At 32.3% G+C, this 27,632-nt stretch overlaps 1 protein-coding gene across 1 annotated transcript; it reads right to left on the bottom strand.

The window, feature by feature from the left end:
• Positions 1-8,724: 8,724 nt before the first annotated feature.
• LOC127723722 (transcription termination factor 3, mitochondrial-like) lies at positions 8,725-27,610 on the bottom strand. The gene is made up of 7 exons (XM_052230471.1): positions 27,542-27,610; positions 21,344-21,511; positions 18,427-19,190; positions 15,469-15,613; positions 15,055-15,122; positions 13,697-13,787; positions 8,725-9,037 (listed from the first exon to the last, which is right to left on the bottom strand). The coding sequence occupies exons 2-7, from the start codon at positions 21,504-21,506 to the stop codon at positions 8,760-8,762; spliced, it is 1,509 nt and encodes a 502-aa protein (XP_052086431.1). The 5' UTR covers positions 21,507-21,511; positions 27,542-27,610; the 3' UTR covers positions 8,725-8,759.
• Positions 27,611-27,632: the final 22 nt, after the last annotated feature.

The following is a 27,632-nucleotide window of genomic DNA, read 5'->3' as shown; positions in this document are numbered from 1 at the left end:
CGAGCCTGCGACTTTTGTCGCAGAAAGCTCGACATAGGGATAGTGATCCTACGGCGGCGGCGTTAGCTAACTTCTTAAAAGCTTTATATTTAAGAAGGTGGAAGACCTGGATGCTTCATACTTTGTATATGGATGCCTCATGTTACAAAGTTTCCGTCAGTCACATGTCCAATGTCCTTGACCTCATTTTCATGGTTCAGTGACTACTTGAAAAAAAAGAAGATTTTTTGAAATGTTAAATTCTCTCTTATTATAAGTAATAGGATAACTATATTTGGTATGTGCGTACCTTGCAAGGTCCTCATGCCTGTCAGACAGTTTTCACTTGACCTCGACCTCATTTCATGGATCAGTGAACAAGGTTAAGTTTTGGTGGTCAAGTCCATATCTCAGATACTATAAGCAATAGGTCTAGTATATTCGGTGTATGGAAGGACTGTAAGGTGTACATGTCCAACTGGCAGGTGTCATCTGACCTTGACCTCATTTTCATGGTTCAGTGGTTATAGTTAAGTTTTTGTGTTTTGGTCTGTTTTTCTTATACTGTATGCAATAGGTCTACTATATTTGGTGTATGGAATGATTGTAAGGTGTACATGTCTAGCTGGCAGGTGTCATCTGACCTTGACCTCATTTTCATGGTTCAGTGGTTATAGTTTAGTTTTTGTGTTTTGGTCCGTTTTTCTTATACTTTATGCAATAGGTCTTCTATATTTGGTGTATGGAATGATTGTAAGGTGTACATGTCCAACTGGCAGGTGTCATCTGACTTTGACCTCATTTTCATGGTTCAGTGGTCAAAGTTAAGTTTTTGAGTTTTGGTCTTTTTTCTTATACTATATGCAATAAGTCAACTATATTTGGTGTATGGAAATATTCTATGATGTACATGTCAGTCTCGCAGGTTTTAGTTGACCTTGACCTCATTTTCACGGTTCATTGCTCAGTGTTAAGTTTATGTGTTTCAGTCTGTTTTTCTTAAACTATAAGCAATAGGTCAGCTATATTTGTTGTATGGAAGGATTGTAAGCTGTTCATGTCTACCTTGCATGGTTCATCTGACCTTGACCTCATTTTCACGATTCATTGGTCAATGTTTAGTTTTCTTGGTTAAGTCTCAGTTTCTTAGAAACTATAAGCAATAGGTCAACTATATTTAGTGTATTGAATAATTGTAAGGTGTACATGTATTTCTCGTTTGGTTTATATGACCTTGACTTCATTTTCTTGGATCATGTTAAGTTTATGTAATAGTTGTAGTAAAGCTTTCATTTAGGACTATCCACATAATATAAATGGTTAGTAAAGAAGGCGAGACATTTCAGCGTGTGCACTCTTGTTGTACAAATAAAATGTATAAATGACCACATTCTTGCCAATGTTACAATACAGTATAAAAATGTAGCTTTTGTAATAGAAGTTTTATATCCCACAGTTTAAAGTGAAATATATTCAAACCAAACCTCAAGTTGGATATCTTAATGAACACAGGATGATTTTACAATATCTAGGGTTTTTTTGTGTGAATATTTTTTTGTCTTTTTTTTCAATTTTATATACAATTATTAGTTTTATGTACAATGAAATTTTTCAGTGTTCCTTCTTTTTCTGTACCTAGATATTGAGATAGGGTACAAAATCAGAAATTGAGCACATGTTGTGAAAATCCATATCAGGCCAAAAACAATTATACATGTAGTTGTGTTTCCTGCCTCCCTACTTATCTTAAATTTGTCATGCCTACCCTAGTACATTTAGTTAACATTTCTGATTAAGCATCGTTAAAAGCCCCACACATTTTTGGTAAAGCACAATTTAAATTCACCACATTTCCTAATATAGTCTGTAAAATATCTAGAAATATTAAATCATTTTACCTACCCTACTTTTTCTGCCAAAAGGCAGGAACACTAATATTTTTTTGGACCTTGTACAACTACCAAAGTGAACGTGTTTTCTTCTTGTTGCAATTTTCAAATTTCTATTCAGTTACAGAATTGACTAAATGCATTCTAGGAGTTATTTTTAAAGCATTCTGGGAGTTATTTTAAAAAGCATTCTGGGAGTTATTTTTAAAGGCATTCTAGGAGTTATTTTCAAAAGCATTCATAAGTACTTTGTGATTGGTTTACATCGTTATAAACATCAGATATAGTTGGTCAATGGAATGACATTATTTTCATGTTGATTAAATTAGCAATAGTCCTTAAGACTTCAAAACAGTAGTTTGATATTGGGTACTGTCTCAATGAATTATTCATATTATTTTTCTTGGTTATAATTAGGATTTTCTCCTCTTTTTAGTCTACAAATTTAGAATTTGATAAATGATCAAAAGTTTGTATTTTATTGACCCAACCATTTCTGTTTCCTTGCTATTTGCAAATATTATAATTTATTGTTTCTTTTTGTTTCTTAGGAATAAAAAACTTATCACTTTCATTCTTCAATACAAATGACTTAGAAATAACTTTCTCAAAACATCATCAGTTTTATTGATATGATTTCATCTTTGAGACAGTCCAGAAGTTTTTTTTTTTTTATATGGACAGATTGTAAATATGTTTATTTTGGTTGCTATTTGTTATATTGTATAGATATTGTGATACTAAATTCAGGGTTTTGTTGATGAAGAGATTCCTTAAGTGATCACAGCACATTCCTACATCAGTGATATTTTAGACCGGGAACCAGTTCATATTTTGTCTACCAATTAAATTGTGGATACATTTGTGAAATACCTAAAATGCTAACTGCTGTCAAATTATAACATTTTATTCTAATTGGGTGTAGGTTGCTTGGGTAATAAATTTATCCTTGGATAAAAAAAATGAATAAGAATAACATTCATTTGTGATGAGAATAATTCCACTTTTTAAACTTTGTATCACTAGCGGATCCAGGATTTTCAGTAAAGGGGACCAAACAAGAAAAATCAGACAATTCTACCAAAAAAAAAAAAATTCGCATTACAATGATGGAACCTTCTTCCACAGATATGTTTTAAGTTTATTGTATATTTGCCTTTTAGAGAAGTATGAATCAGTAGAATGATGCTGTGTGAATCAAGGCCTTCATCCTTCCATTGTATTATGTCACTTGTTATATTATATGGCATCATGTGATATGTGTATGCCACAATTATATATATAAAAAAATGTCTTTGTACGTTAGTCGTTTTTTGTCTCCCCGCAACAAAGTAATTGAGACGAGACTTAGGCATCTTGTTTCTGGTGTGACTTGTGTCAACAATGGTTAACATTTGTGATAAGGTCAGTTTAAGAGGAATGACTTTAGGTAAGACCATGATTTTTGGTATGCTGTTGTATTAGTATTGGCACATCTCATTTCCATGGAGATTATTTGGCCCCACCTCCTTATTCATGGTTCGTTGACTTTGAATAAGTTTTAAAATTTGAAAACATATACTATCTAAATTGCACACAAGCAAGACATATCTAACAATGTGTCACAATTTAATTATAGGAGAAACAATATGATGCAGTCAGATGTCATGAATGGAAAAGGAAAGATTAGATTGATTTTTGGTGTTTAATGCCACTTTCAACTCTTGGCTATTTTGTGGTGGTCAGTATTTATTGGTGGAGGAAGGTGGAGAGAACCACCAACACAAAGAAAATCAACTCTATTAAAGTCTTACATGCATGATTTTTTATGCCCCGCCACAAAATGTCGAGGGGCATATTAATTTTGTCCGTTCGTCAGTCTGTATATGGATACATGGTTTGTCCAGCTGTCTCCTCCATTACAGTTTTTTAGCTACAGAAATATTTTGTAGGATGTTTCTACACATGATATAGGTGTGCATGTTCACAGGATTTTGATTTTTTTCAAATATTCTCAAAATGTCGGGTATTTGGACTTAGTCATTTTTTGGTGCCAGCTGCATAAAGAGATCATGGTTTTTCCAGCTGTCTCCTCCTAGTTTTTGAGCTACAGTTTTTTATATGACCGCAAACAAATTTTGGGGTCGTATATTGGTATGACGTTGGCGTCGATGTCGTCTGAAGACACATTGGTTTTCGCACTCTAACTTTAGTTTAAGTGAATGGATCTCTATGAAATTTTACCATAAGGTTCAATACCACTAAAGGAAGGTTGGGATTGATTTTGGGGGTTATGGTACCAACAGTTAAGGAATTAGGGGCCAAAAATAAGCATTTTCTAGTTTCCAGACAATAACTTGTGGAACGGTGTATGGATCTCTCTGAAATTATACCACAAGTTTCCATACCACAAAGGGATGGTTAGGATTTGTTTTGGGTGGGTTATGGCTCAAACCGTTTAGGAATTAGGGGCAAAAAAGGGGGAAAAACAAGGTTGTCCTGGTTAATGGACAAATACTTTAGTACAAAACATAATTTAAAGCAGTGTAAGGGAGATAAATCAAATACAATATTTGAATTACCTCCCTTACACTGCTTTTAAATTATGTGTAAAGTAATGGTTAATGAACAATTAAGACAATTTAAAAACAGTGTAAGGGAGGTAATCCAAATACAACATTTTGATTAATTCCCTTACACTGTTTTTAATTTGATTTTGATTTTTGGTGTTTTAACGCCACTTTTAAGCACCACTTTTGGGCTTTTTCGTGGCGGCCAGTTTTTATTGGTGGAGGAAGCCGGAGTGCCCGGAGAAAACCACCGACCTTCGATAGGAAAACTGACAATCCTAGTCAATTAAGATTGGAGTCAAGTGCACCCCCATGAGTGGGGTTCGAACTCACAACCTCAGTGTTGACTGGCTAGTGATTACAGTAGTAACTACTTCGGCCACCGAGGCCCCTACACTGCTTTTAAATTATGTTTAAAGAAATGCATATTTATAAAGGAAGACCAGTAAAAATATCTGCAAATGTTGCATTTTTTTTTTTTTACAAAAAAATCCATATGAAAGATTTGACACCATATTTTAAATTCTATTATAAAAAAGATTAAGTTAGCACTATGGTAAATTTAAATGGGTAATTGGAAATTTGAATTGCGATTATGACCATATCTTGAGGGAAAGAATTTTTTAGGGGAAAAGGGGGGGGGGGGGGGGGGGGGGTAAAAAGAAATTGTGGGGGGTCAATTTTTTCTCATTTCAGATTTCAGAAATTAAAAAGAATTATTCTTCAAATATTATTTTTTTTTCAAATTTCAAGAAGTTATCTTTAATTGCACAGTATGGCGCATTAGATTTGTAAAATCTTTGACCACTTTTATTTATTTGTTATGCCAAATCTAACCGTGTATTTAGATTTTGAATTTTGGGTCCAGTTTTCAAATTGGTCTACATTAAGGTCCAAAGGGTCCAAAATTAAACTTAGTTTGATTTTAACAAAAATTGAATTCTTGGAGTTCTTTGATATGCTGAATCTAAACATGTATTTAGATTGTTGATTTTGGGCCCAGTTTTCAAGTGGGTCCAAATTGGGGTCCAAAATTAAACTTTGTTTGATTTCATCAAAAATTGAATTCTTTGGATTCTTTGATGTGCTGCATCTAACCATGTATTTAGATTTTGGATATTGGACCATAATAGGTAAATTAAAAATTTTTAAGTTCTTAGACCACATTCATTCTGTGTCAGAAACCTATGCTGTGTCAAATATTTAATCACAATCCAAATTCAGAGCTGTATCAAGCTTGAATGTTGTGTCCATACTTGCCCCAACTGTTCAGGGTTCGACCTCTGCGGTCGTATCAAGCTGCGCCCAGTGGAGCATTTTATTTTTTTTGTACTAATAGTTGGAAAGGGTGAATTTTAGATATTCACAACAAGAGTGCACACACTGAAAAATCTCGCCTGTTTTCTTATCATTGAAATTATGTTGACAGTCTGTAACATGAAGGTTTTACTACATTATCACATAAACTTAACATTATCAATATTGTATGATAATGAAGTCATGGTCAGATAAAACAGGCCAGACAGAAGTGTGTACACCTTACAATCGTTCCATACATCACATATAGTTGACCTGTTGCTTATAGTATCTGATAAACTGACAAAATTACAAAACTTATCATTGACCAATGAACCATGAAAATGATATCTAGGTCATATAATACCTGCCAGACAGACATGTACACCTTACAATTGTTCCAGACATCAAACAGCTGACCTATTGCTATTAGTATTTGAAAAATCAACCAGAACACAAAAACCTTACATTGACCAATGAACCATGAAAATGAGGTCAAGGTCAGATCTGATACTGGCAAGACCGACATGTACACATTACATTCATTCAATACATCAAATATAGCTGACCTTTTGTTTATAGTACTTGAAAAACTTAACATTGACCAATGAACCATGAAAATGAGGTCAAGGTCAGATGAAACCTGCCAGACTACATGTACCCCTTACAATCATTCCATACACCACATATAGTTGACCTACTTCTTACAGTATCTGAGAAATGGTGCTTATCATGTAACTATCATTGATCACTGATCCATGAAATGAGTCCAGGTCAAGTGAACCCTGTCTGACGGAAATGTAGGCATTGCAAGGAACCCATGTACCAAACATAGTTGCTACCGCCGTCGCTGGATAGTAATACCTATGTCTCGCATACTGCAACTTTCGTTGCAGGCAAGACAAAAAACAGTAGTTGGACTTCATTTCCTTCTCACTTGCTTTATAATTGAAAACATGGTTTGTACTACTACAGTTTAATTTTTTATTATTGTCAAATATTTAATCAATACCTGGAAGTTGAACTAGGTGACCACTGGCAATAACAAGTTGTTGACAACTAAAACTGGAAAGTTGAAACCTTTTAGCAGGTCGATCAGTCATGCAAGTGTAGACTTTCAGAATAAAAATAAAAGATAGATCATCATACATAGGGTTAAATTGTCCATATCTAGTTTATTAGTTGTTATTGGCTTTAAAATAGCTGTCAGTATTAAACTGCAATTACTCTCAGATCTGTACTTAGTGTCTTTTTTGTTGTGGGGATGCATTAATACAATGCCACGCCTAGGATGTGTTTTTTTAGATGTTTTTTTTTTTGTTTTGATCTGGCGAGTTAAGCCCTTTTCAACTTTTTTCAAAGTTTGTTCTTATGTTGTACTGTTACATCACTGTCCCAGGTTAGGGGAGGGTTTGGCGCCAACAAACTAGATTAACCCGGCCACATTCTGTATGTGCCTGTCCCAAGTCAGGAACCTGTAATTCAGTGGTTGTTCCTTGTTGCTGTGTATCATCTATTATACAGATAAAGACTGAATTTCACAACTGCACATTAGATGTGTTTGGAGGAAATAAATTTTCATCCTCAATCAAATTAGATGGAAAAAAAATGGACACAATATTCCAAGCTTGATACAGGTCTGAATTTGGATTGTATTAAATGTAGTCAAAGAACTTGAAATTGGTTATATGAATTGAATTTATATTCAATTAAAGATTTCTTGCTGTTGTGCAATACACTGTGCTGTTGCGCAATATTTAGTAAATCTGTTGTCAGACTATAAACAATTAAAGTTCAATCAATTCTCAATGTCATATAAGAAATTTATGAAAATGTAAAGGGAGCTTACATCAATAGATATAAACAATTCACCAAAGTTTCATGAGAATTGCTGACAGCATTTTTGAGTTATTGTCCGAAAACTGGAAAATCCCCCCCTTTTTTAATGAATAAAACCCCATAACTCAGAAATGTAAGATGTAAAATTTATAAAATTCTAAACGCAGCTTACATCAATAGATATAAACAATTCACCAAAGTTTCATAAGAACTGCTGAAAGTATTTTTGATTTTTTGTCCGAAAACTGGAAAATCCCCTTTTTTTTATGAATAAAACCCTGTAACTCGGAAACGTAGAATCTAAAATATATAAAAATCGAAAGGGAGCTCATGTCAATAGATATAAACAATACACCACAATTTCTTGCAAGTTGGTGAAAGCATTCTTGAGTTATTGTCCAAAAAATGGAAAATCCCCCTTTTTTTAATGAATAAAACCCAATTACTAGGAAACGTAAAATCTAAAATTAATAAAAAACAAAAGGGAGCTCACTCAATAGATATAAACAATTCACCAAAGTTTTATGTAAATTGGTTAAAGCGTTTATGAGTTAATGTCCGACATGTTGACGACGGACGGACAGACGGACAGACGGATGGACGGATGGACAGACGGACAACGGTATACCATAATAAGTCCCGTAAACGGGCGTATAAAAATAGGCATTGAAAAGAGATGTAAAATATTTGTCAAAGTCAGAGACTGCCATGCAAGGATATAAAGTGTCTGTATATAAACAAGCTAACCCAATAATTCAGTCATTATATTCTGCTGCTTGATGATGGCTACATTAAGGAGTTAAGAGAGATGAATTACGGGGAGGGCCTGAATCATTTTGTTACTTTGGAGGCATAATTTCACCACAAAATTCTAAATGAGGCATATGAAATGCCCTTTGTTTTTAGATGACATTTATTTGCCCACACAATTAGCTTCCTATTGTATTGATCTGAGTAGAAACATAAAAGCAAAAAGGAGAAATTGCAGGTGATCCGTTTAATTACATTCAATTTTTCACAGTACAGGACAGGGAGGGGTGCAAATCTGTGATTTAAAAAAAAAAAATTGTGGCTCATCCATATGTGTCTAAAGTCATACAGACTATTTCTGTTGCAAGAATTTCAAAATGACACAAACAATTCATAAAGTTTGAATAAAATTGACACAAACATTTCATAAAGTTTTAATAAAATTGACGCAATCATTTCATAAAGTTTTAATAAAATTATCATGTAATTCTAATGTTGACTTGGCTACGTTTTCACTGAAATACTTATCGGTACCAGAAACAAGGTCATGTAACGAGACAAAATTCTCCTTTTTAGGATCATACTGATCTCTTCCAACACTTGCTAAGAATTGATGCCTACGTTTCAGTCTATCTGTGTAGGTTTGGAATATCTGTGGCCACATTAGAACGTCTTTGTGTGATAGCTCCATAACATTGTGTAAGTAATCAAAATTACCGCTTAGTTGTTTTATATCTGAAAAGACAATTCTTCATTATTAATACCACCAATGGAAAAACCATTTAAGGAGTGGGTTTTTTTGTTTTTTTTCAATCTGAAAATATTTTTCATACCATGCTAGTATCAAATTATTTAGGATTAAGTTTAATCAAGAACTTAACATTAAATTTGATGGCAAAAAATCTCAATTAAAATTTTTTTTTATCTTCTCCCTGATCAAACTATTTTTAATTTGGAAATCAGAATTTAATTTAAGTAAACAAGAATGCACACGCTAAAATGTCTCGCCTGATTTACTTATGATTGAATTTATGTTGAAAGCCTGTAACATTTAAATATATTTATTAAAGTTATTGGTCACATGATGTAGTAACGGTCAAGTGATTGTTTACTATAAACATGTGTTTGTGTTAATACTAAGCACATGGTTTATGTTTATGTTAGTTATGATTGGATGGCATATACCCGCAATGCGGCTTTTACGGGTATATGCAGCTCATGAGATTTGTGAAAAGCATGATTGAGTATTACATTTGCCAAGTAAAGGGGTTCGTTTGAGAAATTTAAGTTAATCGAAGCTTGCCTATAGTTTACGTAGCAGCAGTTCGTTATCATGTTTACCCACCAAAAATTTTTGAGTTGATTATTGTTAATGTGGGTATATAAATGTATCGTATTAAATCATATTAATATGTATTTTTCCTCTTTTGTAGATAGATTTTGATTGTGTATACTATTATATGATTGGATTGGTAGTGCTTGCCTGAATTTATAGTGAAGGACTTTAGTTTGAAGAATATTGAATGTCATTAATATTAAAGGCTGTTACACCTGTAGGCACACTTATCCTATTTATGTTATGTTTTATGTGTTAAATAATTTATTCGTTTGAGCTTGGCAAATTAGAGTATAAGTTTTACTACCAATATCACATAAACTTAATGAACATTATCAATGATCCATGAAAATGAGGTCATGGTCAGATGAACCATGCCAGACAGGCATGTACACCTTACAATCATTCCATTCACCAAATATAGTGGACCAATCGCTAATAATACCAAAGAAACAGATCAAACACCAAAATCTTAACATTGACCAAGGAACCATGAAAATGAGATCAAGGTCATATGAACCCTGCTGGATAGACATGTACGCCTTACAATCATTCCATACACCAAATATGATTGTCCTATTGCATATAGTATCTGCTACACTGACAAAACCATGAAAATGTAACACTGACCAATGAGGCCAAAGTCCGATGAAACCTCTCAGTCGGACATGTGCACCTTACTATCATTCCATACATCAAATATAGTGGTCCTATTGCATATAGTATCCAAGAAATATACCAAACTACAAAAACTAAAAATTGTCAAATGAACCATGAAATTGAGATCAAGGTCAGATGAAACATGCCAGTTGGACATGTACACCTTACAATCATTCCATACACCAAATATAGTTGACCTATTGGTTATAGTATCTGAGATACGGACTTGACCATGAAAACTCAAGACAAAACAATTGTAGTTTTTTTCAAGTAGTCACTTACTCACTTAACCATGCAAAGGAGTTCAAGAGCAATGGACATATGACAGACAGAAACTGCATAACATAAGGTATCTGTATACAAGGTATGAAGCATCCAGGTCTTCTTCCTTCTTAAATATAAAGATTTATACAAATAGTTTGTTGCAGCCAGATTATAATCCCTTTGTCTGGAAGTCAAGACAAAAACCATAACCCCCATTCCCTAAGTTGTTTTATTTCTGAAAAGACAATGCTTTATCAGTAATCTATCGACCTGATTATACATGTTATAATTATATTGATTCACTTATAGGGTCTTTGCATCGGAATTAAACATATTTATTCTAAAGCCAGTTGTTGGCATGACACGGGTTATGTTCTTCTCATATATTTTATGATGGTATAATACTAAACCCCTAACAGGAGGGATTGTGCCTGATATTCATATGATGAAGACATAATCTTTCAATCAGTTTAATTGAGGTCTGGAGCTGGCATGTCAGTAACTGCTAGTAGTCTGTTGTTATTTATGTATTATTGTCATTTTGTTTATTTTCTTTTGTTTCCTATTCCGACATCAAACTTGGACTTCTCTTAAACTGAGTTTTACTGTGCGTACTGTTGTGCATTTGTATTTTCTACATTGGCTAGAGGTGTAGGGGGAGGGTTGAGATCTCAAAAAACATGTTTAACCCCGCCGCATTTTTGCGCATGTCCCAAGTCAGGAGCCTCTGGCCTTTGTTAGTCTTGTATCATTTTTAATTTTAGTTTCTTGTGTATAATTTGGAGTTTAGTATGACGTCCATTATCACTGAACTAGTATACATATTTGTTTAGGGGCCAGCTAAAGGAAGCCTCTGGCTGCGGGAGTTTCTCGCTGCATTGAAGGCACATTGGTGGCCTTCGGCTGTTGTCTGCTCTATGGTCATGTTGTTGTCTCTTTGACACATTCCCCATTTCCATTCTCAATTTTATATTTGTCACTGCACATTAAAGGGGCATTAGCTGTAAAAATCATGTTCACCGATTTGACTCAAATTCTCCTATTTGATTTATCACATACTTAAACGTATATCCAAATTACAATAAGTCTGAAATAAACAGTTAACAATGCATGTACTCGATAATTTTTATCAGAATTTCGTGTGTATTTTAGTCTAGACGCCATCTAATTAACTATCGAGATGACCTCCGAAGACTGCCGACGGTCACATAACCCGATATAAACATAAACATAAATATAAATAGATAGCCACCTCAAGCAATTGGATTTTTCTATGTCTGTTTGATTTCATGTTATAGGTCAAAAAATAAGTTTTTTACCTGTATAAGAATGATTTTTTGTGGATCGAATCAGTCAACGAAATGGTTCACCTTTGTTTCACTTTCAATGTTGACATTCTTTTCCTTTTAATGGCTGAACACAACTATAACATGTGTAACCAATTTCTAGCTAATGGGTTAAACTGAAGGTCACATGAATACGGATTCAATGAGGTGGAATTATTCACTTGCAAGTGAATAATTCATCAGCGATGTTTCTTTGCTTATTTTGACAAAATTGAACCAAAATGGCAGCTAAAACCGAATTATTATTTCATTATTTCACTTTTATTAATGATTGAACCAAACTAAATCATATTTTAATTTTTTTCATATCTTGTAGCTAATGCCCCTTTAAGCAATAAAGCAATATTATAATGTAAAACTTGTCTTTACAGAACTTTCTTTCTCTTTTTTTTTTAAGAAGAAAAGTAAGATGCCTAAACCTAACCCTGTTTTATATACAAATCACCGGAAAGTCAGCTATAAAGGGTTCAACACAAAAAAAAGTACCAAACAAAAAGTATCCACAAACAAGAATGTGTCCATAGTACACGGATACCCCACTCACACTATCATTTTCTATGTTCAGTGCAGGCATGGGGTAATGCAAATTTGTAATTGTAATGCATGGTAATGCATTACATTTTTCCAAGTAATTGCATGTAATGTGTAATGCAGCAATTTGTGCATTTCATGTAATTGTAATAAAATGCATTACTGTAGCAAACAGTTGTGTAATTTCATGCATTACATGGCATTACATGTCATTACTTTCACATAGTACATCTTTAACATATTGTTGGAGTTTTAACTAAACCAAATTTAAGATTTCTTGATTAACTAAGAATATGTTAATCATTAGAATATATTCTTTATTTCATCTTATTTCATACATTTTCCTGCATAAACAGATTGATATTTGAAAAGCATAACTGTATTGTTGTCATAAGATCAAAGAATAGCTTGTCTTGCTTAAATAAAAGATAATTAAACTTTGTTATAAAACACTAATTAGTTTGTTTTACAATCAATATTTTCACCATTTAGACAATTGTTCATTAATTAAGGTCTAATTCACAGTAATTAAATATTTCGTTTAAAATTAAAAAAAAAACAACAAAAAGTATATTTATAAAAGTAAAGTCAACATTAAGTGATAATAATTAAAATTGTAAAAGTCGAGTTAAATAGACTTTTTAAATGTATACGTATATTCAATTCATGGAACAGTTACTGCATATGCTAGAATCTTTTGTGACTTCTAGTTGTTTTTCAAAATGTTTAATTTTTCTATTCACTTAATAAAATTTTCAAATGTAATGTGTAATTCAAGGCATTACTTTGCAAAAGTAATTGTAATATAATGCATTACTTTGATAAATGCATGTAATTGTAATTGTAATATAATGCATGGTTTGGTCAAAGTAATTGTAATATAATGCATTACATTGCAATGTAATTCGCCCCATGCCTGGTTCAGTGGACCATGAAATTGGGGTCAAAACTAATTTGGCATTAAAATTAGAAAGATCATATCATAGGGAACATGTGTACTAAGTTTCAAGTTGATTGGACTTCAACTTCATCAAAAACTACCTTGACCAAAAACTTTAACCTGAAGCGGAACAGACGGACGGATGGAAGAACGGACGAAAGAACAGACGCACAGACCAGAAAACATAATGCCCCTTCTACTATCGTAGGTGGGGCATAAAAACTTGGTTAATAGCAATTCCCTCATTTTCCAAATACCAGTGCTTTGTGAGTTATATAAATGATACATTAATATCCACCACTGTTTGTTAAACTTACGTGTAAGAAGAATATTAGGACTTAACATAAACATCTTTTTGACTTCGCTCTGAGTGAAGCCAAATATATCTAATAAGTCCTCCTTGATTGCCTGTAAAATAAAGTTAGAAACAAAGATCAACATGCAAAATAAATCTACTATCTTATAAGGTAAGAAAATGAAGAGATTAGGAAATTGATTGCAGATCAATTTCACCATGAAAAAAAAAGAACAAAAGTTCCCTTGTCCCCTGCGCTGCATATATTTCATCTGTTAGAGGACTATAACTGGTTCTTTTTAAAAATATCTTAGAGAAATTAAAGTTTTAAAGCTCTAACAATGCAATTTTCCATACAATTGATATTTCCAAGGGACATAATTTTTAAAAAAATAGTTGATGGGCACTGATTTTAAAAATTGTATGAGACATTACTGATATAAACATGATAAACCTTTGATATACACATGAGAGCTGTTACAATTCAATATTCCATATTATCAATGTTTCCAAGGGCATAACTCTTTTAAAAATAATTGATTGCCACTGATTTTCAAACTTGTCTAATACATTTCTTATTTAAACCTATGCTATAAGTTTCATAACAATTTGGCAAGAATTGTACACATGAAAGCACTTACAATGCAATTTTCCTTATAATTGATATTTCCAAGGGGCATAAATCTTTAAAAAATAATTCATCAGCACTGATTTTCTAACTAGTCCGAGAGACATTACTGATATAAACCTATGATATAAGTTTCATTAAATTTGGCAGAACTGTACGCATTAGAGCGCTAACAAGACCAGAAGAATGGTATTTCTATGTCACCCGCAATGATTGTGCAGGAGGGGGGCAATAAATGAATCTAATGGTTTAATCTGGCAACATGGGGAAGTGGTTTAATTCTTTTTTCACCATTTACCATTTCAGAATCTGAAGAACATTGGGTAATTTAATTGTTCGTTCTCACAAAAATACAACATTGGTTGAATTTTCATTGTTTTGGTATAAGCTTTTAAAAATACTACCTAGAATGATTTAGATTCTGAAATGGCGAATTACAATTCATGTGGAAACAACTATAAGACAATTTTACGCATCTGAAATTAGAAATCAGAAATAGCCGATCCGACAAATCAGAATTAAAATTGAAACATCATGGTTTAAAAAAAAATCTGAAATTTTCATGTAGAATTTTGTTTAAATCATTTACAAGTTTTCAGGTTTTATAGACTCAGGACAATTAAGAGTTTGAAAAAAATGTAAAAACACCTATCTGTTGTATCTTTTGACGTCATTTGGTTGTTTTTATCGTTGGGTTGCTGTCTCATTGATATATATGTCCCCCACCCCTTTCTTCATAATTAATACTGTACCTGTACTCTGAATCTTTTCTGTGTAATCAACTTTGGACATTTAGTCATTGAACGGCGCACCTCACTGCCTAAAAAAAAACATACATACAGATTACATACACAGTTTCATTCATTTTTGTGTGTAACAATTTTTGTGGATTAAGAAAACATTTTAATTTCACAAATATATGATTTTAAAGTCTGCATTTAATATTGAAACAAGAATAAGTGGTATAACATAAGCCTATAAAAATATACATTTTGTTGAACATTTAAAATGCTGTTTTTTACCTATACCCACAAAAACTTCAATTGAAAGTAGAATTGATGAAGTAAGAATCAATCTGATTGGTTGCTGAAAGCAATTTTTCCCATACTTTACCTATGCAAAGACCTATCATTGGTTGACAAAAAGCAATAAGAATTTATTCCTACCTGAAAGCTTAAACTGTTTCTGATAGAATCCTAGTTGGCTGTCAAGCTGTTCTACTGTCAGTGATAAAGCCTTTGCATTTCTTGTCACTATAGAGGAGATACTCTCTTTAGAAAATTTCTTTGAACGAAGGTAATTTATTCTGACCTGGATAAAAGAAAATTGAGTAAGTTTATGATGTAAGTTAGTTGCTGTTTGCTGTCTGCAATTTGTTTTTCTTTGTTTCAAATTATAAGCTTAAGGGGGTACAGAACACCTAAGGGAGTTAACTCTTTAAAAATCAGCTGAACTTTTTTAACACACAGTAAATAGAAAACAAGTTTCCCAATGATCAAAACTAGTGTTTGTCAATCTGCTATATATCCAATGAAATTATTCCTGTAGATTGTGTGGTTGAAATTTCTTTCAATTTTTATATTTTTGTCAAATTTCTTCAAATTTTTATATTTTTGTCAACAGGTCAAACTCAAAGTAAATATTTTGTTCAAATTTTATGAAAATTAAACAAGCCAAATCTATTTTAGTCAAAGTGTTTGGTACCCCATTAACTCAGGCCACTGGTTTTCTCTTTTGAACTATTTCACATTTTATGATTTTTCACATGTTTTTTTCTGCACACAGCACTTTGGACATTTTTTCATTATGAGCCTTTTACAGCTTACTTTAAGTATTGGTTTTTGCTCATTGTTGAAGATAGTACTGTGACCTGTAAGTGTTCCCCTCTTTGTCCTTTGGTCTTTATTGATAGCTGTCACATTGGTCATAATATCCCATCTCTTCATTTTTATATTGTATTCATGACAGGTTGTCGTTGGTTCATGACTGTCAAATTTGTTTTTCTTTAATTGTTTTGCTATAAATTAGGCCTTTATTTTTCTCAGTTGAATTGTTTCATATTTTTCATGTCGGGGTCTTTTATAGCCGACTAATACGGTATGGGTTTTTCTCATTATAAATGAAGGCCCTATGGTTGCTTATAATTGCTTACATCCACTTCATTTGAACTTTGGTGGAGAGTTGTCTCATTGGCAATCATACCACATCTCCTTATTTTTAGATAAATCAGGTTGTTATCCCTCTTACCGGTAAACATGCTAGCTATCAATCTGCTCTATTATGATTCTTTTTACAAGAGCAAAATTGCAGATGTCATAATTAAAAATGGAACATACTCTTTGGGTGCATGGGATGACTGCAAAACTGCTTAAGACATGTAAGAGATCAGTTAGTAAATTTTTTTCTTCAAAAAGCGTATAGGATTAAAAAATAACAGGTCTAATTATTTTAACAACGGCAAAAACAATTTCATGGCTGATATTAAGAACAATATGAACAACATGACCAAACGGCAAAAAATTAGCAACTAACTAAAGTTACAAATTGAAAAAACCTTCAGAACCCAAATATACTGCTAATACTGAATGTGCCTGGAATATAGATATACCTTCGTTAATGGATTCAAATTTTATTCATTCAGTTCCTGCCATGCCCTACAACTTTTCCAGGTGCACAGTTTTGTCTGTGAGTAAATTTTGTGGTGTTATCATAGCAAATCTGTCATTTTGTCTTTTTCCTATATAAATTAGACCATTAGTTTTCTCATTTGAATTGTCTCACATTAATCATCATGATCACATCAAGGCCTTTTAAAGCCGACTATACGGTTTGGATTTTTATACGACCTTTTGCGGCCGAAAAAGGCAAAGCGACGAAATTTTGCAGCCATATATTGGTATTACGTTGTCGTCATCCGAAGACAGTTGTTTCCGGACAATAACTTTAGTATAATTAAATAGAAATCTATGAAATTTAAACACAAGGTTTATAACCACAAAAGGAAATTTGGGATTGATTTTGGGGGTTATGGTCCTAACAGTTTAGGAATTAGGGGCCAAAAAGGGGCCCAAATAAGCATTTTTCTAGTTTCCAGACAATAACTTGTGGAACGGTGTATGGATCTCTCTGAAATTATACCACAAGTTTCCATACAACAAGGGGATGGTTAGGATTTGCTTTGGGGGGTTATGGCTCAAACTGTTTAGGAATCAGGGGCAAAAAAAGGGCAAAAACAAGGGTGTCCTGGTTAATGGACAATAACTTTAGTACAAAACATAATTTAAAGCAGTGTAAGGGAGGTAGTTTAAACACATCATTTGAATTACCTCCCTTACACTGCTTTTAAATTATGTATAAAGAAATGGTTAATGGACAATTACTTTTAAAAGACAATTTAAAAGCAGTGTAAGGGAGGTCATCTAAACACAATGTTTTGATTACCTCCCATACACTTCTTTTAAATTATGTGTAAAGAAATGCATATTTATAAAGGAAGACCAGTAAAAATATCTGCAAATGTTGCATCTTTTTTTTTTACAAATTATTTATTCTGATTGTTTTCAGACATGTCAGGTGACCTGCAATTGCTTATATCTACTTCGTTTAAACTCTGGTGGAGAGTTGTCTCACTGGCAATCATACAACACCTCCTTATTTTCATATGGCCATAATAGTCGAGGGTCTGGATGGGATTTACAGAATAGAGAATAATGGGTAAAATGTACAGAATAAAGGGCTAAAAAATTAAAGAATAACGGGGTGCTAAAATATAAAGCATAGAGAATAACAGGCAAAATGTATAGATTGATTGATTGATTGATTGGTGTTTAATGCCACTTTCAGCACTGTTGTGCTATTTCGTGGCAGTCTGTTTTTTTTGGTGGAGGAAGCTGGCGTGCCCCAGAGAAAACCACCGACCTTAGTAAAATGTATAGAGAAAAATGGCCTTAAAATTATTAAAGAATAAAGAACTGGAGGACCCCCATCCAGACCCTCATAGTCACTTCCTTCTGATGAATCATTAACAAGATTAAGGTAATATATGTCAACCATTGTCAACTCAATGACATAGAAACCAAAAAAACATCTAGAAATTAACATCCAGTCTTTTCTTTTAAGCATACCTGTAAATCTGTTACTTCCTCTTTAAACAAGAAAGGATTTTTTGTAATGACCCTACAGAGGTCTTCATCAGCCACACCTATTCCTTTTAAGAAAAGTAAAAATGGCTGCACATCATTTTCATAATTCAGTTGAACCATCATATCTGCAGCCCCTTGTTTCTCTATTTCTGCTAGGCTGACACCAAGCATGACAAGATTTGACAACACCTTTGATTCTTTCACAAGGGGGGCTAAATGATAAATGGGTTCAAACACTTTCTTTTGTCCACTAGGAATACTTGCAATGTCCAAATCTTCGTGCATAGAATGATGGTCCTGAACTGAAATTATTTTATTTCCCTGATCTATATCATTCCTCTGACCTCCATCCTCAGTAGATATTGAATATTCACTTGTACTGATTGTCAGACCACTTTGATTTTGATGTTCTTGATAACTTGTTGACCCAGAAATATAATTCCTCTGACCACCATCCTCAGTAGATATTGAAAATTCACTTGTACTGATGGTCAGACCATGTTGACCTTGATGTTCTAGATAACTTGTTGACCCTGAAAGGTCAAAGCCTTCAATTTCAGTTTGCGTCAATTGATCTGTAATTAAATTTTCTGTATCACTAATTTGACTTATAGTTTGGCTTGTAGTCACTTCGTCTCTGTTGTCATTGGGATTAATTAAATTTTGACCTGGTTTCTTAATGTCTCTTGTCAAACCAGATTTATTTTGTGGTACAGTAAATACACCAACTTTACCATTTTTATTTTCTGAAAAAGTAAATTTTCAAGTTAGAACAACTGGATTAAAAAAATTTTCTCACTGGAAAATAAAAGGAAAAACTGTTTAAGGTGGTACCAAACACCTAGACTTTTGGCTTGTTTAATTTTCATTAAAATTTTGACAAAATATTTACTTTGACCCTTTGACAAAAATATCAAAATTTCGAAAAAACTTGAACCACACACTTTATCAGAAATATTTCATTGGATATATAGCAGTTTGACATACACTATTTTGATCATTGAGAAGCTTAATATTTACTAGACAATAGAGCCTGATTAAAATGTTCAGCTGATTTTTACAGAGTTATCTCCCTGTAGTGTTATGTACCACCTTAAGTATATGTTTTACCTTCTAGAGGTAATGACTTTAAATGGTGTATTAACTGTGATTGAAGTATACAGATAGTGACAGATCCAGGACCATCAAAAAGGAGGATGGAGAGGCACATCAACATTAAAGGTTAAAAAATGTGCAGCAGAAATTCAGAAAAAAATGTATTTAAAAAAAAACAAATTTCTAGCCCTAGATCTGCCCCTGACAGAAATGGTATTGCTCATCCATGTTCAAACTAGATTTACTTCACTCTTATATTACAATTAAAAACTTCTTTTCACCTTTATATGTTGTCTGTTTGCTAGAACATTTTATTTTTCCGCCTTTAAAAAAAAAAAAAGAAGTCGTCACTATCCATTTTTGCTATCCTGTGTACCTATTTCAGGAGAGTAACATTTTTATAATAAAAGTCTTTGGAAATCATATGTTCACTACAAGTTATATTTTTTTGTTTAATCTTCATTCAATATTCATGATCTTTTTGTGCTTCAGTTATATTTTGCATCTTCAATATGTTCAATGAAATTTATTTTAATTTATTTCACTAAAGACATATTGAGTGAATTTTATATATGTTAATGCTGTGAACATTTCCGTTTTATCGATATAAAATTACAATGAGTCAAAAGCTTTGTTATTGCTGTCTAAATCTTGTCAGTTAAGAGAAAAGATATATAAAAATAAATTAGGGCTGTTCCATTAAAACATACATTGTACCCAGGGAAGGCACTTTAAAAATGGGGTAACCACCTATAGAGGCAATTTAAAATTTCACTTACATTTCCACTATGCAAAACATATATGACACCCATCCATCGCTGAGATTTGAAAGTGCCTACCCTGGGTCCCATGTATGTTTTTATGGAACAGCCCTTAAACTGAACATGTCAAAACTAAGATTATGCAGTGTGACATTGTCGTTATGCTTTTATGTTCATTTGATTCTAATTCCACTTATCACATTTAAATAAAATCAAATTCTGCTGAAAACTGATTTGTGTGACCACATTGGGGTGGTACATAACACTACAGGGAGATAAATCTGTAAAAATCAGCTGAACATTTTAATCAGGTTCTATTGTTAAGGAAATATTAAGCTTCTCAATGATCAAAATTAGTGTTTGTCAAACTGCTATATATCCAATGAAATTTTTCCGATAAAGTGTGTGGTTCAAGTTTTTTAAAATTTTTATATTTTTGTCAAAGGATCAAAGTGAATATTTTGTCAAAATTTTATGAAAATTAAACGAGCCAAATCAATTTTAGTCAAGGTGTTTGATACCACCTTAAAGTGTTATGTCACTGAAGGGAAGGTTCACAGCAATCATGGCACTTAACACATCATTTAAAATACTGTAAATTCAGAAATTATTGTGAGGTTTTTATTGATGTGAATAATGCGATTGGGTAGGTATCACAAATATAAGAATTCACAATCAAATGTCTGATACATATATCTGTATGGAGATTTTGATGAAATCGCAATAATTAACATTATTAATCTTGCATTTTTGTTCATTTTTAAAAATTCGCATAATAAACATGATAAATGCATGCAATAGTTTTTGAATTTACCATGTTTACCTGTTTACAGTATTCATTTTGAGAAAATACTATCTAAAGTGTAAAAAAAAAAATTTCTGCTTTTATCTATCCATTGTATACATTTATATTATCTATTTGACAAAATTTATAATCATGATAATTGTATCTCTGTAAGTATATATTTCATTCAACATTTAAATGGAGTGCATCAAGTTTTAAATTCTTACAAAATTTCATTAATCTGAATTACAATACAGACCTGAATTTTTCAAAGTACTGTTTTTTGTATCCTCATCTGAACTGACAATATTTGACAATGACCTCACACATGTGTTTCTATGGCAACAATATCTTGAGACATTACTTTCAGCTCTCTGGGATATACCTCGATACAAACATGCCACAATTCTTTTTGACAACATTTTACCTGTAATGAAATAAAATGAAACCTAAATTAAAAGAAGTGTTGTCATATTTCAATTGCATTAAGTTAGCATATTTTTATACGCCCGTTTACAGGACCTATTATGGTATACCACTGTCCATCTGTCCGTCCGTCTGTCTGTCCGTCGTCAACATGTCGGACATTAACTGAAAAAACGCTTTAACCAATTTGCATAAAACTTTAGTGAATTGTTTATTTCTATTGACGTGAGCTCCCTTTTGTTTTTTATAAATTTTAGATTTTACGTTCCAGATTTACAGGGTTTTATTCATTAAAAAAAAAGTGAATTTCCAGTTTTCTGACAATAACTCAATAATGCTTTCACCAACTTGCAAGAAATTGTGGTGAATTGTTTATATCTATTGACATGAGCTCCCTTTCGATTTTTTTAAATTTTAGATTTAACGCAGCAGTTTATTATACATGCTATGGATAGAGAAAAAGCTCTAGATTCTTCTACATTCTTAAAAGGAGATGTTGGATGACATCATTGAGATCGAAACCAAATGACAAAAAAAATATAACTACAGGTAAACATACTAACTGCATCAACAGACAAAAATGTCTACAAAAATTACATGGTTTAAATTGCCATGAATCTTGTAAAGCTGTAAATCATCTAGGCATCTATCACCAATATCAGGATCACCTCCCCCACCCCTCATAAATTCTAATAGTGGAATAACAAAGAATACTCAAAACAAAGAATACAAATTCAGTCTAATTTAAAATCAGCAAATGTTTAAGGTTCAAGATTAATTAACTATGTATAGTACCATAAGTTTTTATAATCTCAATCTCTATAACTGTATCTACCGGTAGGTATTATTTTATATAAAAATAGATACAAGGGTGACCAGTAATGTGGGAATTCCCTTTACTGTTAAGCATGTTGGAAGTCAAGTGCCATTTTTCAACATCACATGTATCTTGTCAAAGAAAAAGGGGGATAACTAAAGTTTTACTATAAGGTTTTAAATGTTTAGCCCCACAACTTTTATTGTTGAACATTAAAATGTTTTAATCAAACTGTTTTAGTGTTCTCTTTAAATCTTATTTTAACCAGCCAACGTAATGAATATTCTTACATTTTTACTCCTATACCGAAAAGAAATAGAGTGTTTATGACTGAAATACCATTGTGTCACCATTTAAATACCATTTACCATTTAATCTTAATTTTTTGTTAGCAAAGTTTTCTAAACTATTTTCTATCTTGCAGCATGTCAAACATGTATATTATATTCAACATAATTTTTTTTAATGAACATGAAGATACGTGTGTGGGGACATGATATCATTGATTTAAGACATCCTTGATTTTCGAATATTTACCGTTTAAAGACAAACAAGTATTTAACCTTGCTTTAAAGTCGAACTTATATGTCTATCAATGCAGTGTAAGTCGTTGATTTCCAGTGAAAAAAAGTTCCCATTCTGAAAAAGAAGATTCAAAAGTGACAAAAACTAGCTGATCATAGTACCTATGATATTCCCTGCAAAAATTGCCATTTAGTAGTAAGCTGTTTTTTGTTGTTGTTGTTGTTTATAAGAGAAATTAAGGTTGGAGTGTTTAGTGTTAATATAAAAAAGAAGATGTGGTATGATTGCCAATGAGACAACTCTCCATAAGAGACCAAATGACACAGAAATTAATAGCTATAGGTCATTGTGCGGCCTTCACCATGAGCAAAGCCCATACCGTATAGTCAGCTATAAAAGGCCCTGAAATCACAAATGTAAAACAATTCAAACAGGAAAACTAACAGCCTATCTTTTGTTAACCCTATGTATGTATGGTAAAATTATATTTTTCCAAAGAGTTCCTGTATAAAATTATTTGAGAAAAAACTATGAATTTCTGATGGTATTAACTGGTTCTCAATTTAATTGGTACAGGATGGCCAATGGGGTGTTGTCCAATTTGGAAATGAACTGACATTTTATGAGCTACTTCCATCATTTCTACAATATTACCACTAGAAACTTCTATGAGGACCACTACACAGACGTGCAAGAATAGCCGATAACCACATCGTTAATAACTTTATTGACTAACTTTCTCTTTTAACTATACTAGATTCTTATTTTACTTTCACTTTCACTTTCTATTTATATCCATAACGTCGTCATAACAACCTCTATTGTTCGGCGAACCACACAACCGCAAAATTTGTACTTCACTGTTTGATTTCATGTATAATATTGTCCTGAAGACGCCACCTTGTTGGCGAAACATGTCAACCACAATAAATTAATCACCATGCGGTAATTGATGGGTGTTGTTGTCTTTAATGTTGTTTATATGGTTCTCAACCAGTAAGGCCAACCTTAAAAATATGTTTGTTTGCAGTTTTCCGACTGTACCTTCAGACTGCAGGGTCGGTAGGTAGGAAAAATATTTTATTTTATCAGCCAGAATAAAGTTTAATCAAACAGTTTAACACAAACCAAGTTTCTTGTGAAGAAAAAACATTTTAAAACAACAAACACTGAAAACCAACATGAAATGAACAGGCATTTTCAGGTAAACACCTTTTTAACCAAAACTGAAACTTGACATAGTGTCATTATACAATTTATGACATAAAATTATGGTATTATGAAATACTGGAACACTTATAAACAAGAAATGACTAGAATTGTTGTAAAGAAACATATTCACTGATATTTATGCATTTTTACTAGAATGTTTTCATGAGTAGAGTATTTGCATCAGAAAAATGTAGATGTTAAAGATTCAAAAGACAATTTAGGAGTGTTTTAAAAAAAATCAACCATTGAATCTTCCTCAATTGAAAAAAAAAGAGAACTTAGAAAAAAATATATTAGACATCTGACTGTTATAAAGGTTATATTTGGAAGGATATGTTGATGCCAGGCTTTAATTAAAACAAACAAAAATCTTAAGACTTGCTTTGGGGTGAAATCCATAGCACCGCATTAAAAGTAAATGGTCTGTACTGAAAGGTTTTGACTGCATAAAAAAATTGGCAGCATAGCTCCTAGCTAAGGACATGTTTCGTTTCAATTCAATTCACACAGGCCACACAGTTTGGGTATATTTATTATTGTAAGAGAGAGAATAATTGCAATGAGTTGGACAGCCCCCCTTATCCTACAGGAGCATACTCATTGCAATCGAAGATAGATTTGATACAGAGAGAATATATTTATTTCTCAAGCCAACCATTCATTTTCTCTACATCTTTGTGTAGTTTGGGTGCCTTCTTATTGATTTAACATTTCAAATGCGTCCTTCCACCGTACAGGCATGTTTACAGGTATCCATGAAGTCACGAATGAGTGGTTTCATCTTTGTCGTCTTGGCACGACGATTTAAAGAAAATATGGCATACTTTAGGCTGCTGTTGAATTGTTGAACCACTGATATTGGTTCCATTAAGTCAGTCTCAAAAGATTCTGTATCCGATTTGTTTGAGACAGAAACGGTTATCGTGTCGGTTTTATGAATATCTGCTGCATCATCGTCAATGATATCATCGAAGACATTATTCCGTGTGCAATTCTGCCTGAATCAGTATAAACAGTTTACTATGAAACTTTTCTGTGTATTATTTGTCTTAAAATTGACAGAAGACGACAGAATAAAGTACTCCTCCATGACTTCGTGAATACCTGTAAACAATCTCCATGTGCTTCACCATTAAAGGGTGCGATGAAAGCTTGACAGGAAGGGAAGAAAAACCATACTTCAAACATGTAATTCACCTACACTTGAAATCAATTCCGGAAATGACCTGAAATTCTGGATTGAGTCAATAGAAATATTAAAAATAATTTCTTCAAATTAAAACCAATAAAATGTTCTCAGTCGGGCGGATTTTCGAAGGTCGGTCGGTAAACTGCAAACAAACAATATTTTAATTTAAGCCTAAGGCAGTATTATTCTGTCAAGAACAAATATTATTGTAATGTCACAGTACCCAAATTGCACTGAGTACCCAAATTGCATCCATTTAGTAAAAACAGCAGCGGAAATCTGACAAGTTTCCCAAGACACAAAACCATTTATATTCATTTAATTTGACATTATGCCCGTCTTTCAACATAACTTAACATATTTCAACGTTCACAATATATATCAACAGACGTGGTATTTACTTGAAAAAGTAAATTATCTACGGAACTTTTGAAAATGAGCAAATAAAATATGTTACAAGCATCCATTTCTTTAAAAAAAATGAATAGTAATTATGGATGTTTGTCAAATTGTTTGGAGAAGTAAAACAAAACACCAGTTATTCAATTTTTACGAATGTGAATTTAATAATGGATGAAATTTGGGTACTCCTTATTACAGAATCATGAATCATTTGAAGGTCAGTTCAAAACTATTTTTCTATGATTCAATATAGATTCAAAATTAAATTGGTGGAACTATATATGAAATGAGGATACATCTACAAAATAAACACAAAATAGAAACGGTGAAAAAAACTGTCAAAATAGGTGCAACTTGGGTACCCTCACGTTAATATTTGTTCCAGTGGTAATAATAATATATCATAATATTTCTCCCATTTTGACATTATGCCCGTCTTTCAATATAACTAAACATATTTTCACAATATATATCAGAAGTTGTATTTACTTGAAAAAGTAAAATCTACAGAACTTTTAAAAATGAGCAATTAAAATATGTTACAAGCATCCATTTCTTTAAAAAAAAATGAACAGTAATTATGGACGTTTGTCAAATTGTTTGGAGAAGTAAAACAAAACACCAGACAGTTATTCAATTTTTACGAATGTGAATTTTAAATAATGGATGAAATTTGGGTACTCCTCATTACAGAATCATGAATCATTTGGAGGTCAGTTCAAAACTATTTTTCTATGATTCAATATAGATTCAAAATTAAATTGGTGGAACTATATATGAAATGAGGATACATCTACAAAATAAACACAAAATGGAAACGGTGAAAAAAACTGTTAAAATAGGTGCAACTTGGGTACCCTCACGTTAATATTTGTTCCAGTGGTAATAATAATATATCATAATATTTCTCCCATTTAGAACTTACATTATAAAGGAACTTCTAGCCAGTGCCGGCGCCCAGTAGTAGACCTCTTATTTCTACCCCTGCGATTAAATATAATATAATCATGATAATACTGATATGTTAATATGAAACTTTATATTTCTGAAAATATTTAGCATACAGTCTATGTATGGTCTTAAGGTAGATGGGGTGTCTAAATTATAATCCATAGAATTTTTTAATAATTTGCCAAAATGTAGTTTATATCATGCTTTTTAAAAAAAAATGATAAAAAGAATGGGTCACGGGGCTTATTTTCACGCTACAGGTTGTTCAAAATTAACAGATTTTGTATAGATTATGCATGGAAAACCCAATTTTCTGCCATAAAACGAAAACTACACCATAGAATTTTGAGATAAAATATGAGAAGATAGTTTTAATAGTATGCTTTCAGATAAGAAAAAGAAAAAATGGGGTCACCGGACCCGTTTTCTTGCTACATAATAAAATAGGTAAATTCCTAACACATTCTATTGTAAAAGTACCTTTATCTGAATTATCTGCCCTTACATTTGAGTTGCCTCCCCTTATGTGGCAAAGTTGGAAAAAATTAAATCAAACAAAAGTTTTCTGTTTTTTTGTAAAATACAACCATAAATATGATAAAACATGTCATTTTCTATATTGAAATGACAATTCTTACACATGAATTACCTACTACTCTCAAAATTTGCACATTCTATTAAAGATCTAGACCGATTGTTTTCAGGTATTACAAAATCCAAGATGGAGGAAGACACCCTATCTACCTTAACATTACTAATTATTCAGATTTTTGGATGAATGCACTGCTGTTTTACTTCTTCAAGTTAATGAGGGATTAATGTCTCATATTGATTTTTGTTTTTCAGTTCTTGAGTCTTGGTGCATATCACAAAATGTATATTTCAAAACTGCAACATTCTAATCCCTAATGCTAGTCTATAAATGTGTCAATTACTTGATCTTTTTCTCAGTGAGTCTACAACATGTTGGTCTGAAATAAAGGGAAATAATTGTAGAAGGTCAATATTTAGTTCGACATAAAATAA

The sequence above is a fragment of the Mytilus californianus genome, unplaced genomic scaffold (assembly GCF_021869535.1).
Source record: "Mytilus californianus isolate M0D057914Y unplaced genomic scaffold, xbMytCali1.0.p SCAF_13, whole genome shotgun sequence".
NCBI classification, from domain to species: Eukaryota; Metazoa; Mollusca; class Bivalvia; order Mytilida; family Mytilidae; genus Mytilus; species Mytilus californianus.
Note: the sequence above shows the minus strand (reverse complement) of the source record. Positions and strands in the feature narration are given on the sequence as shown.

Excerpts from the sequence above, each read along its gene's own strand:
- LOC127723722 (XM_052230471.1), bottom strand. The coding sequence starts at position 21,506 with ATGTTGTCAAAAAGAATTGTGGCATGTTTGTATCGAGGTATATCCCAG. Across the intron at positions 19,191-21,343 it reads CAGTACTTTGAAAAATTCAG|AAAATAAAAATGGTAAAGTT; the intron begins GTCTGTATTGTA and ends TTACTTTTTCAG. Across the intron at positions 9,038-13,696 it reads TCCTAATATTCTTCTTACAC|ATATAAAACAACTAAGCGGT; the intron begins GTAAGTTTAACA and ends TTGTCTTTTCAG.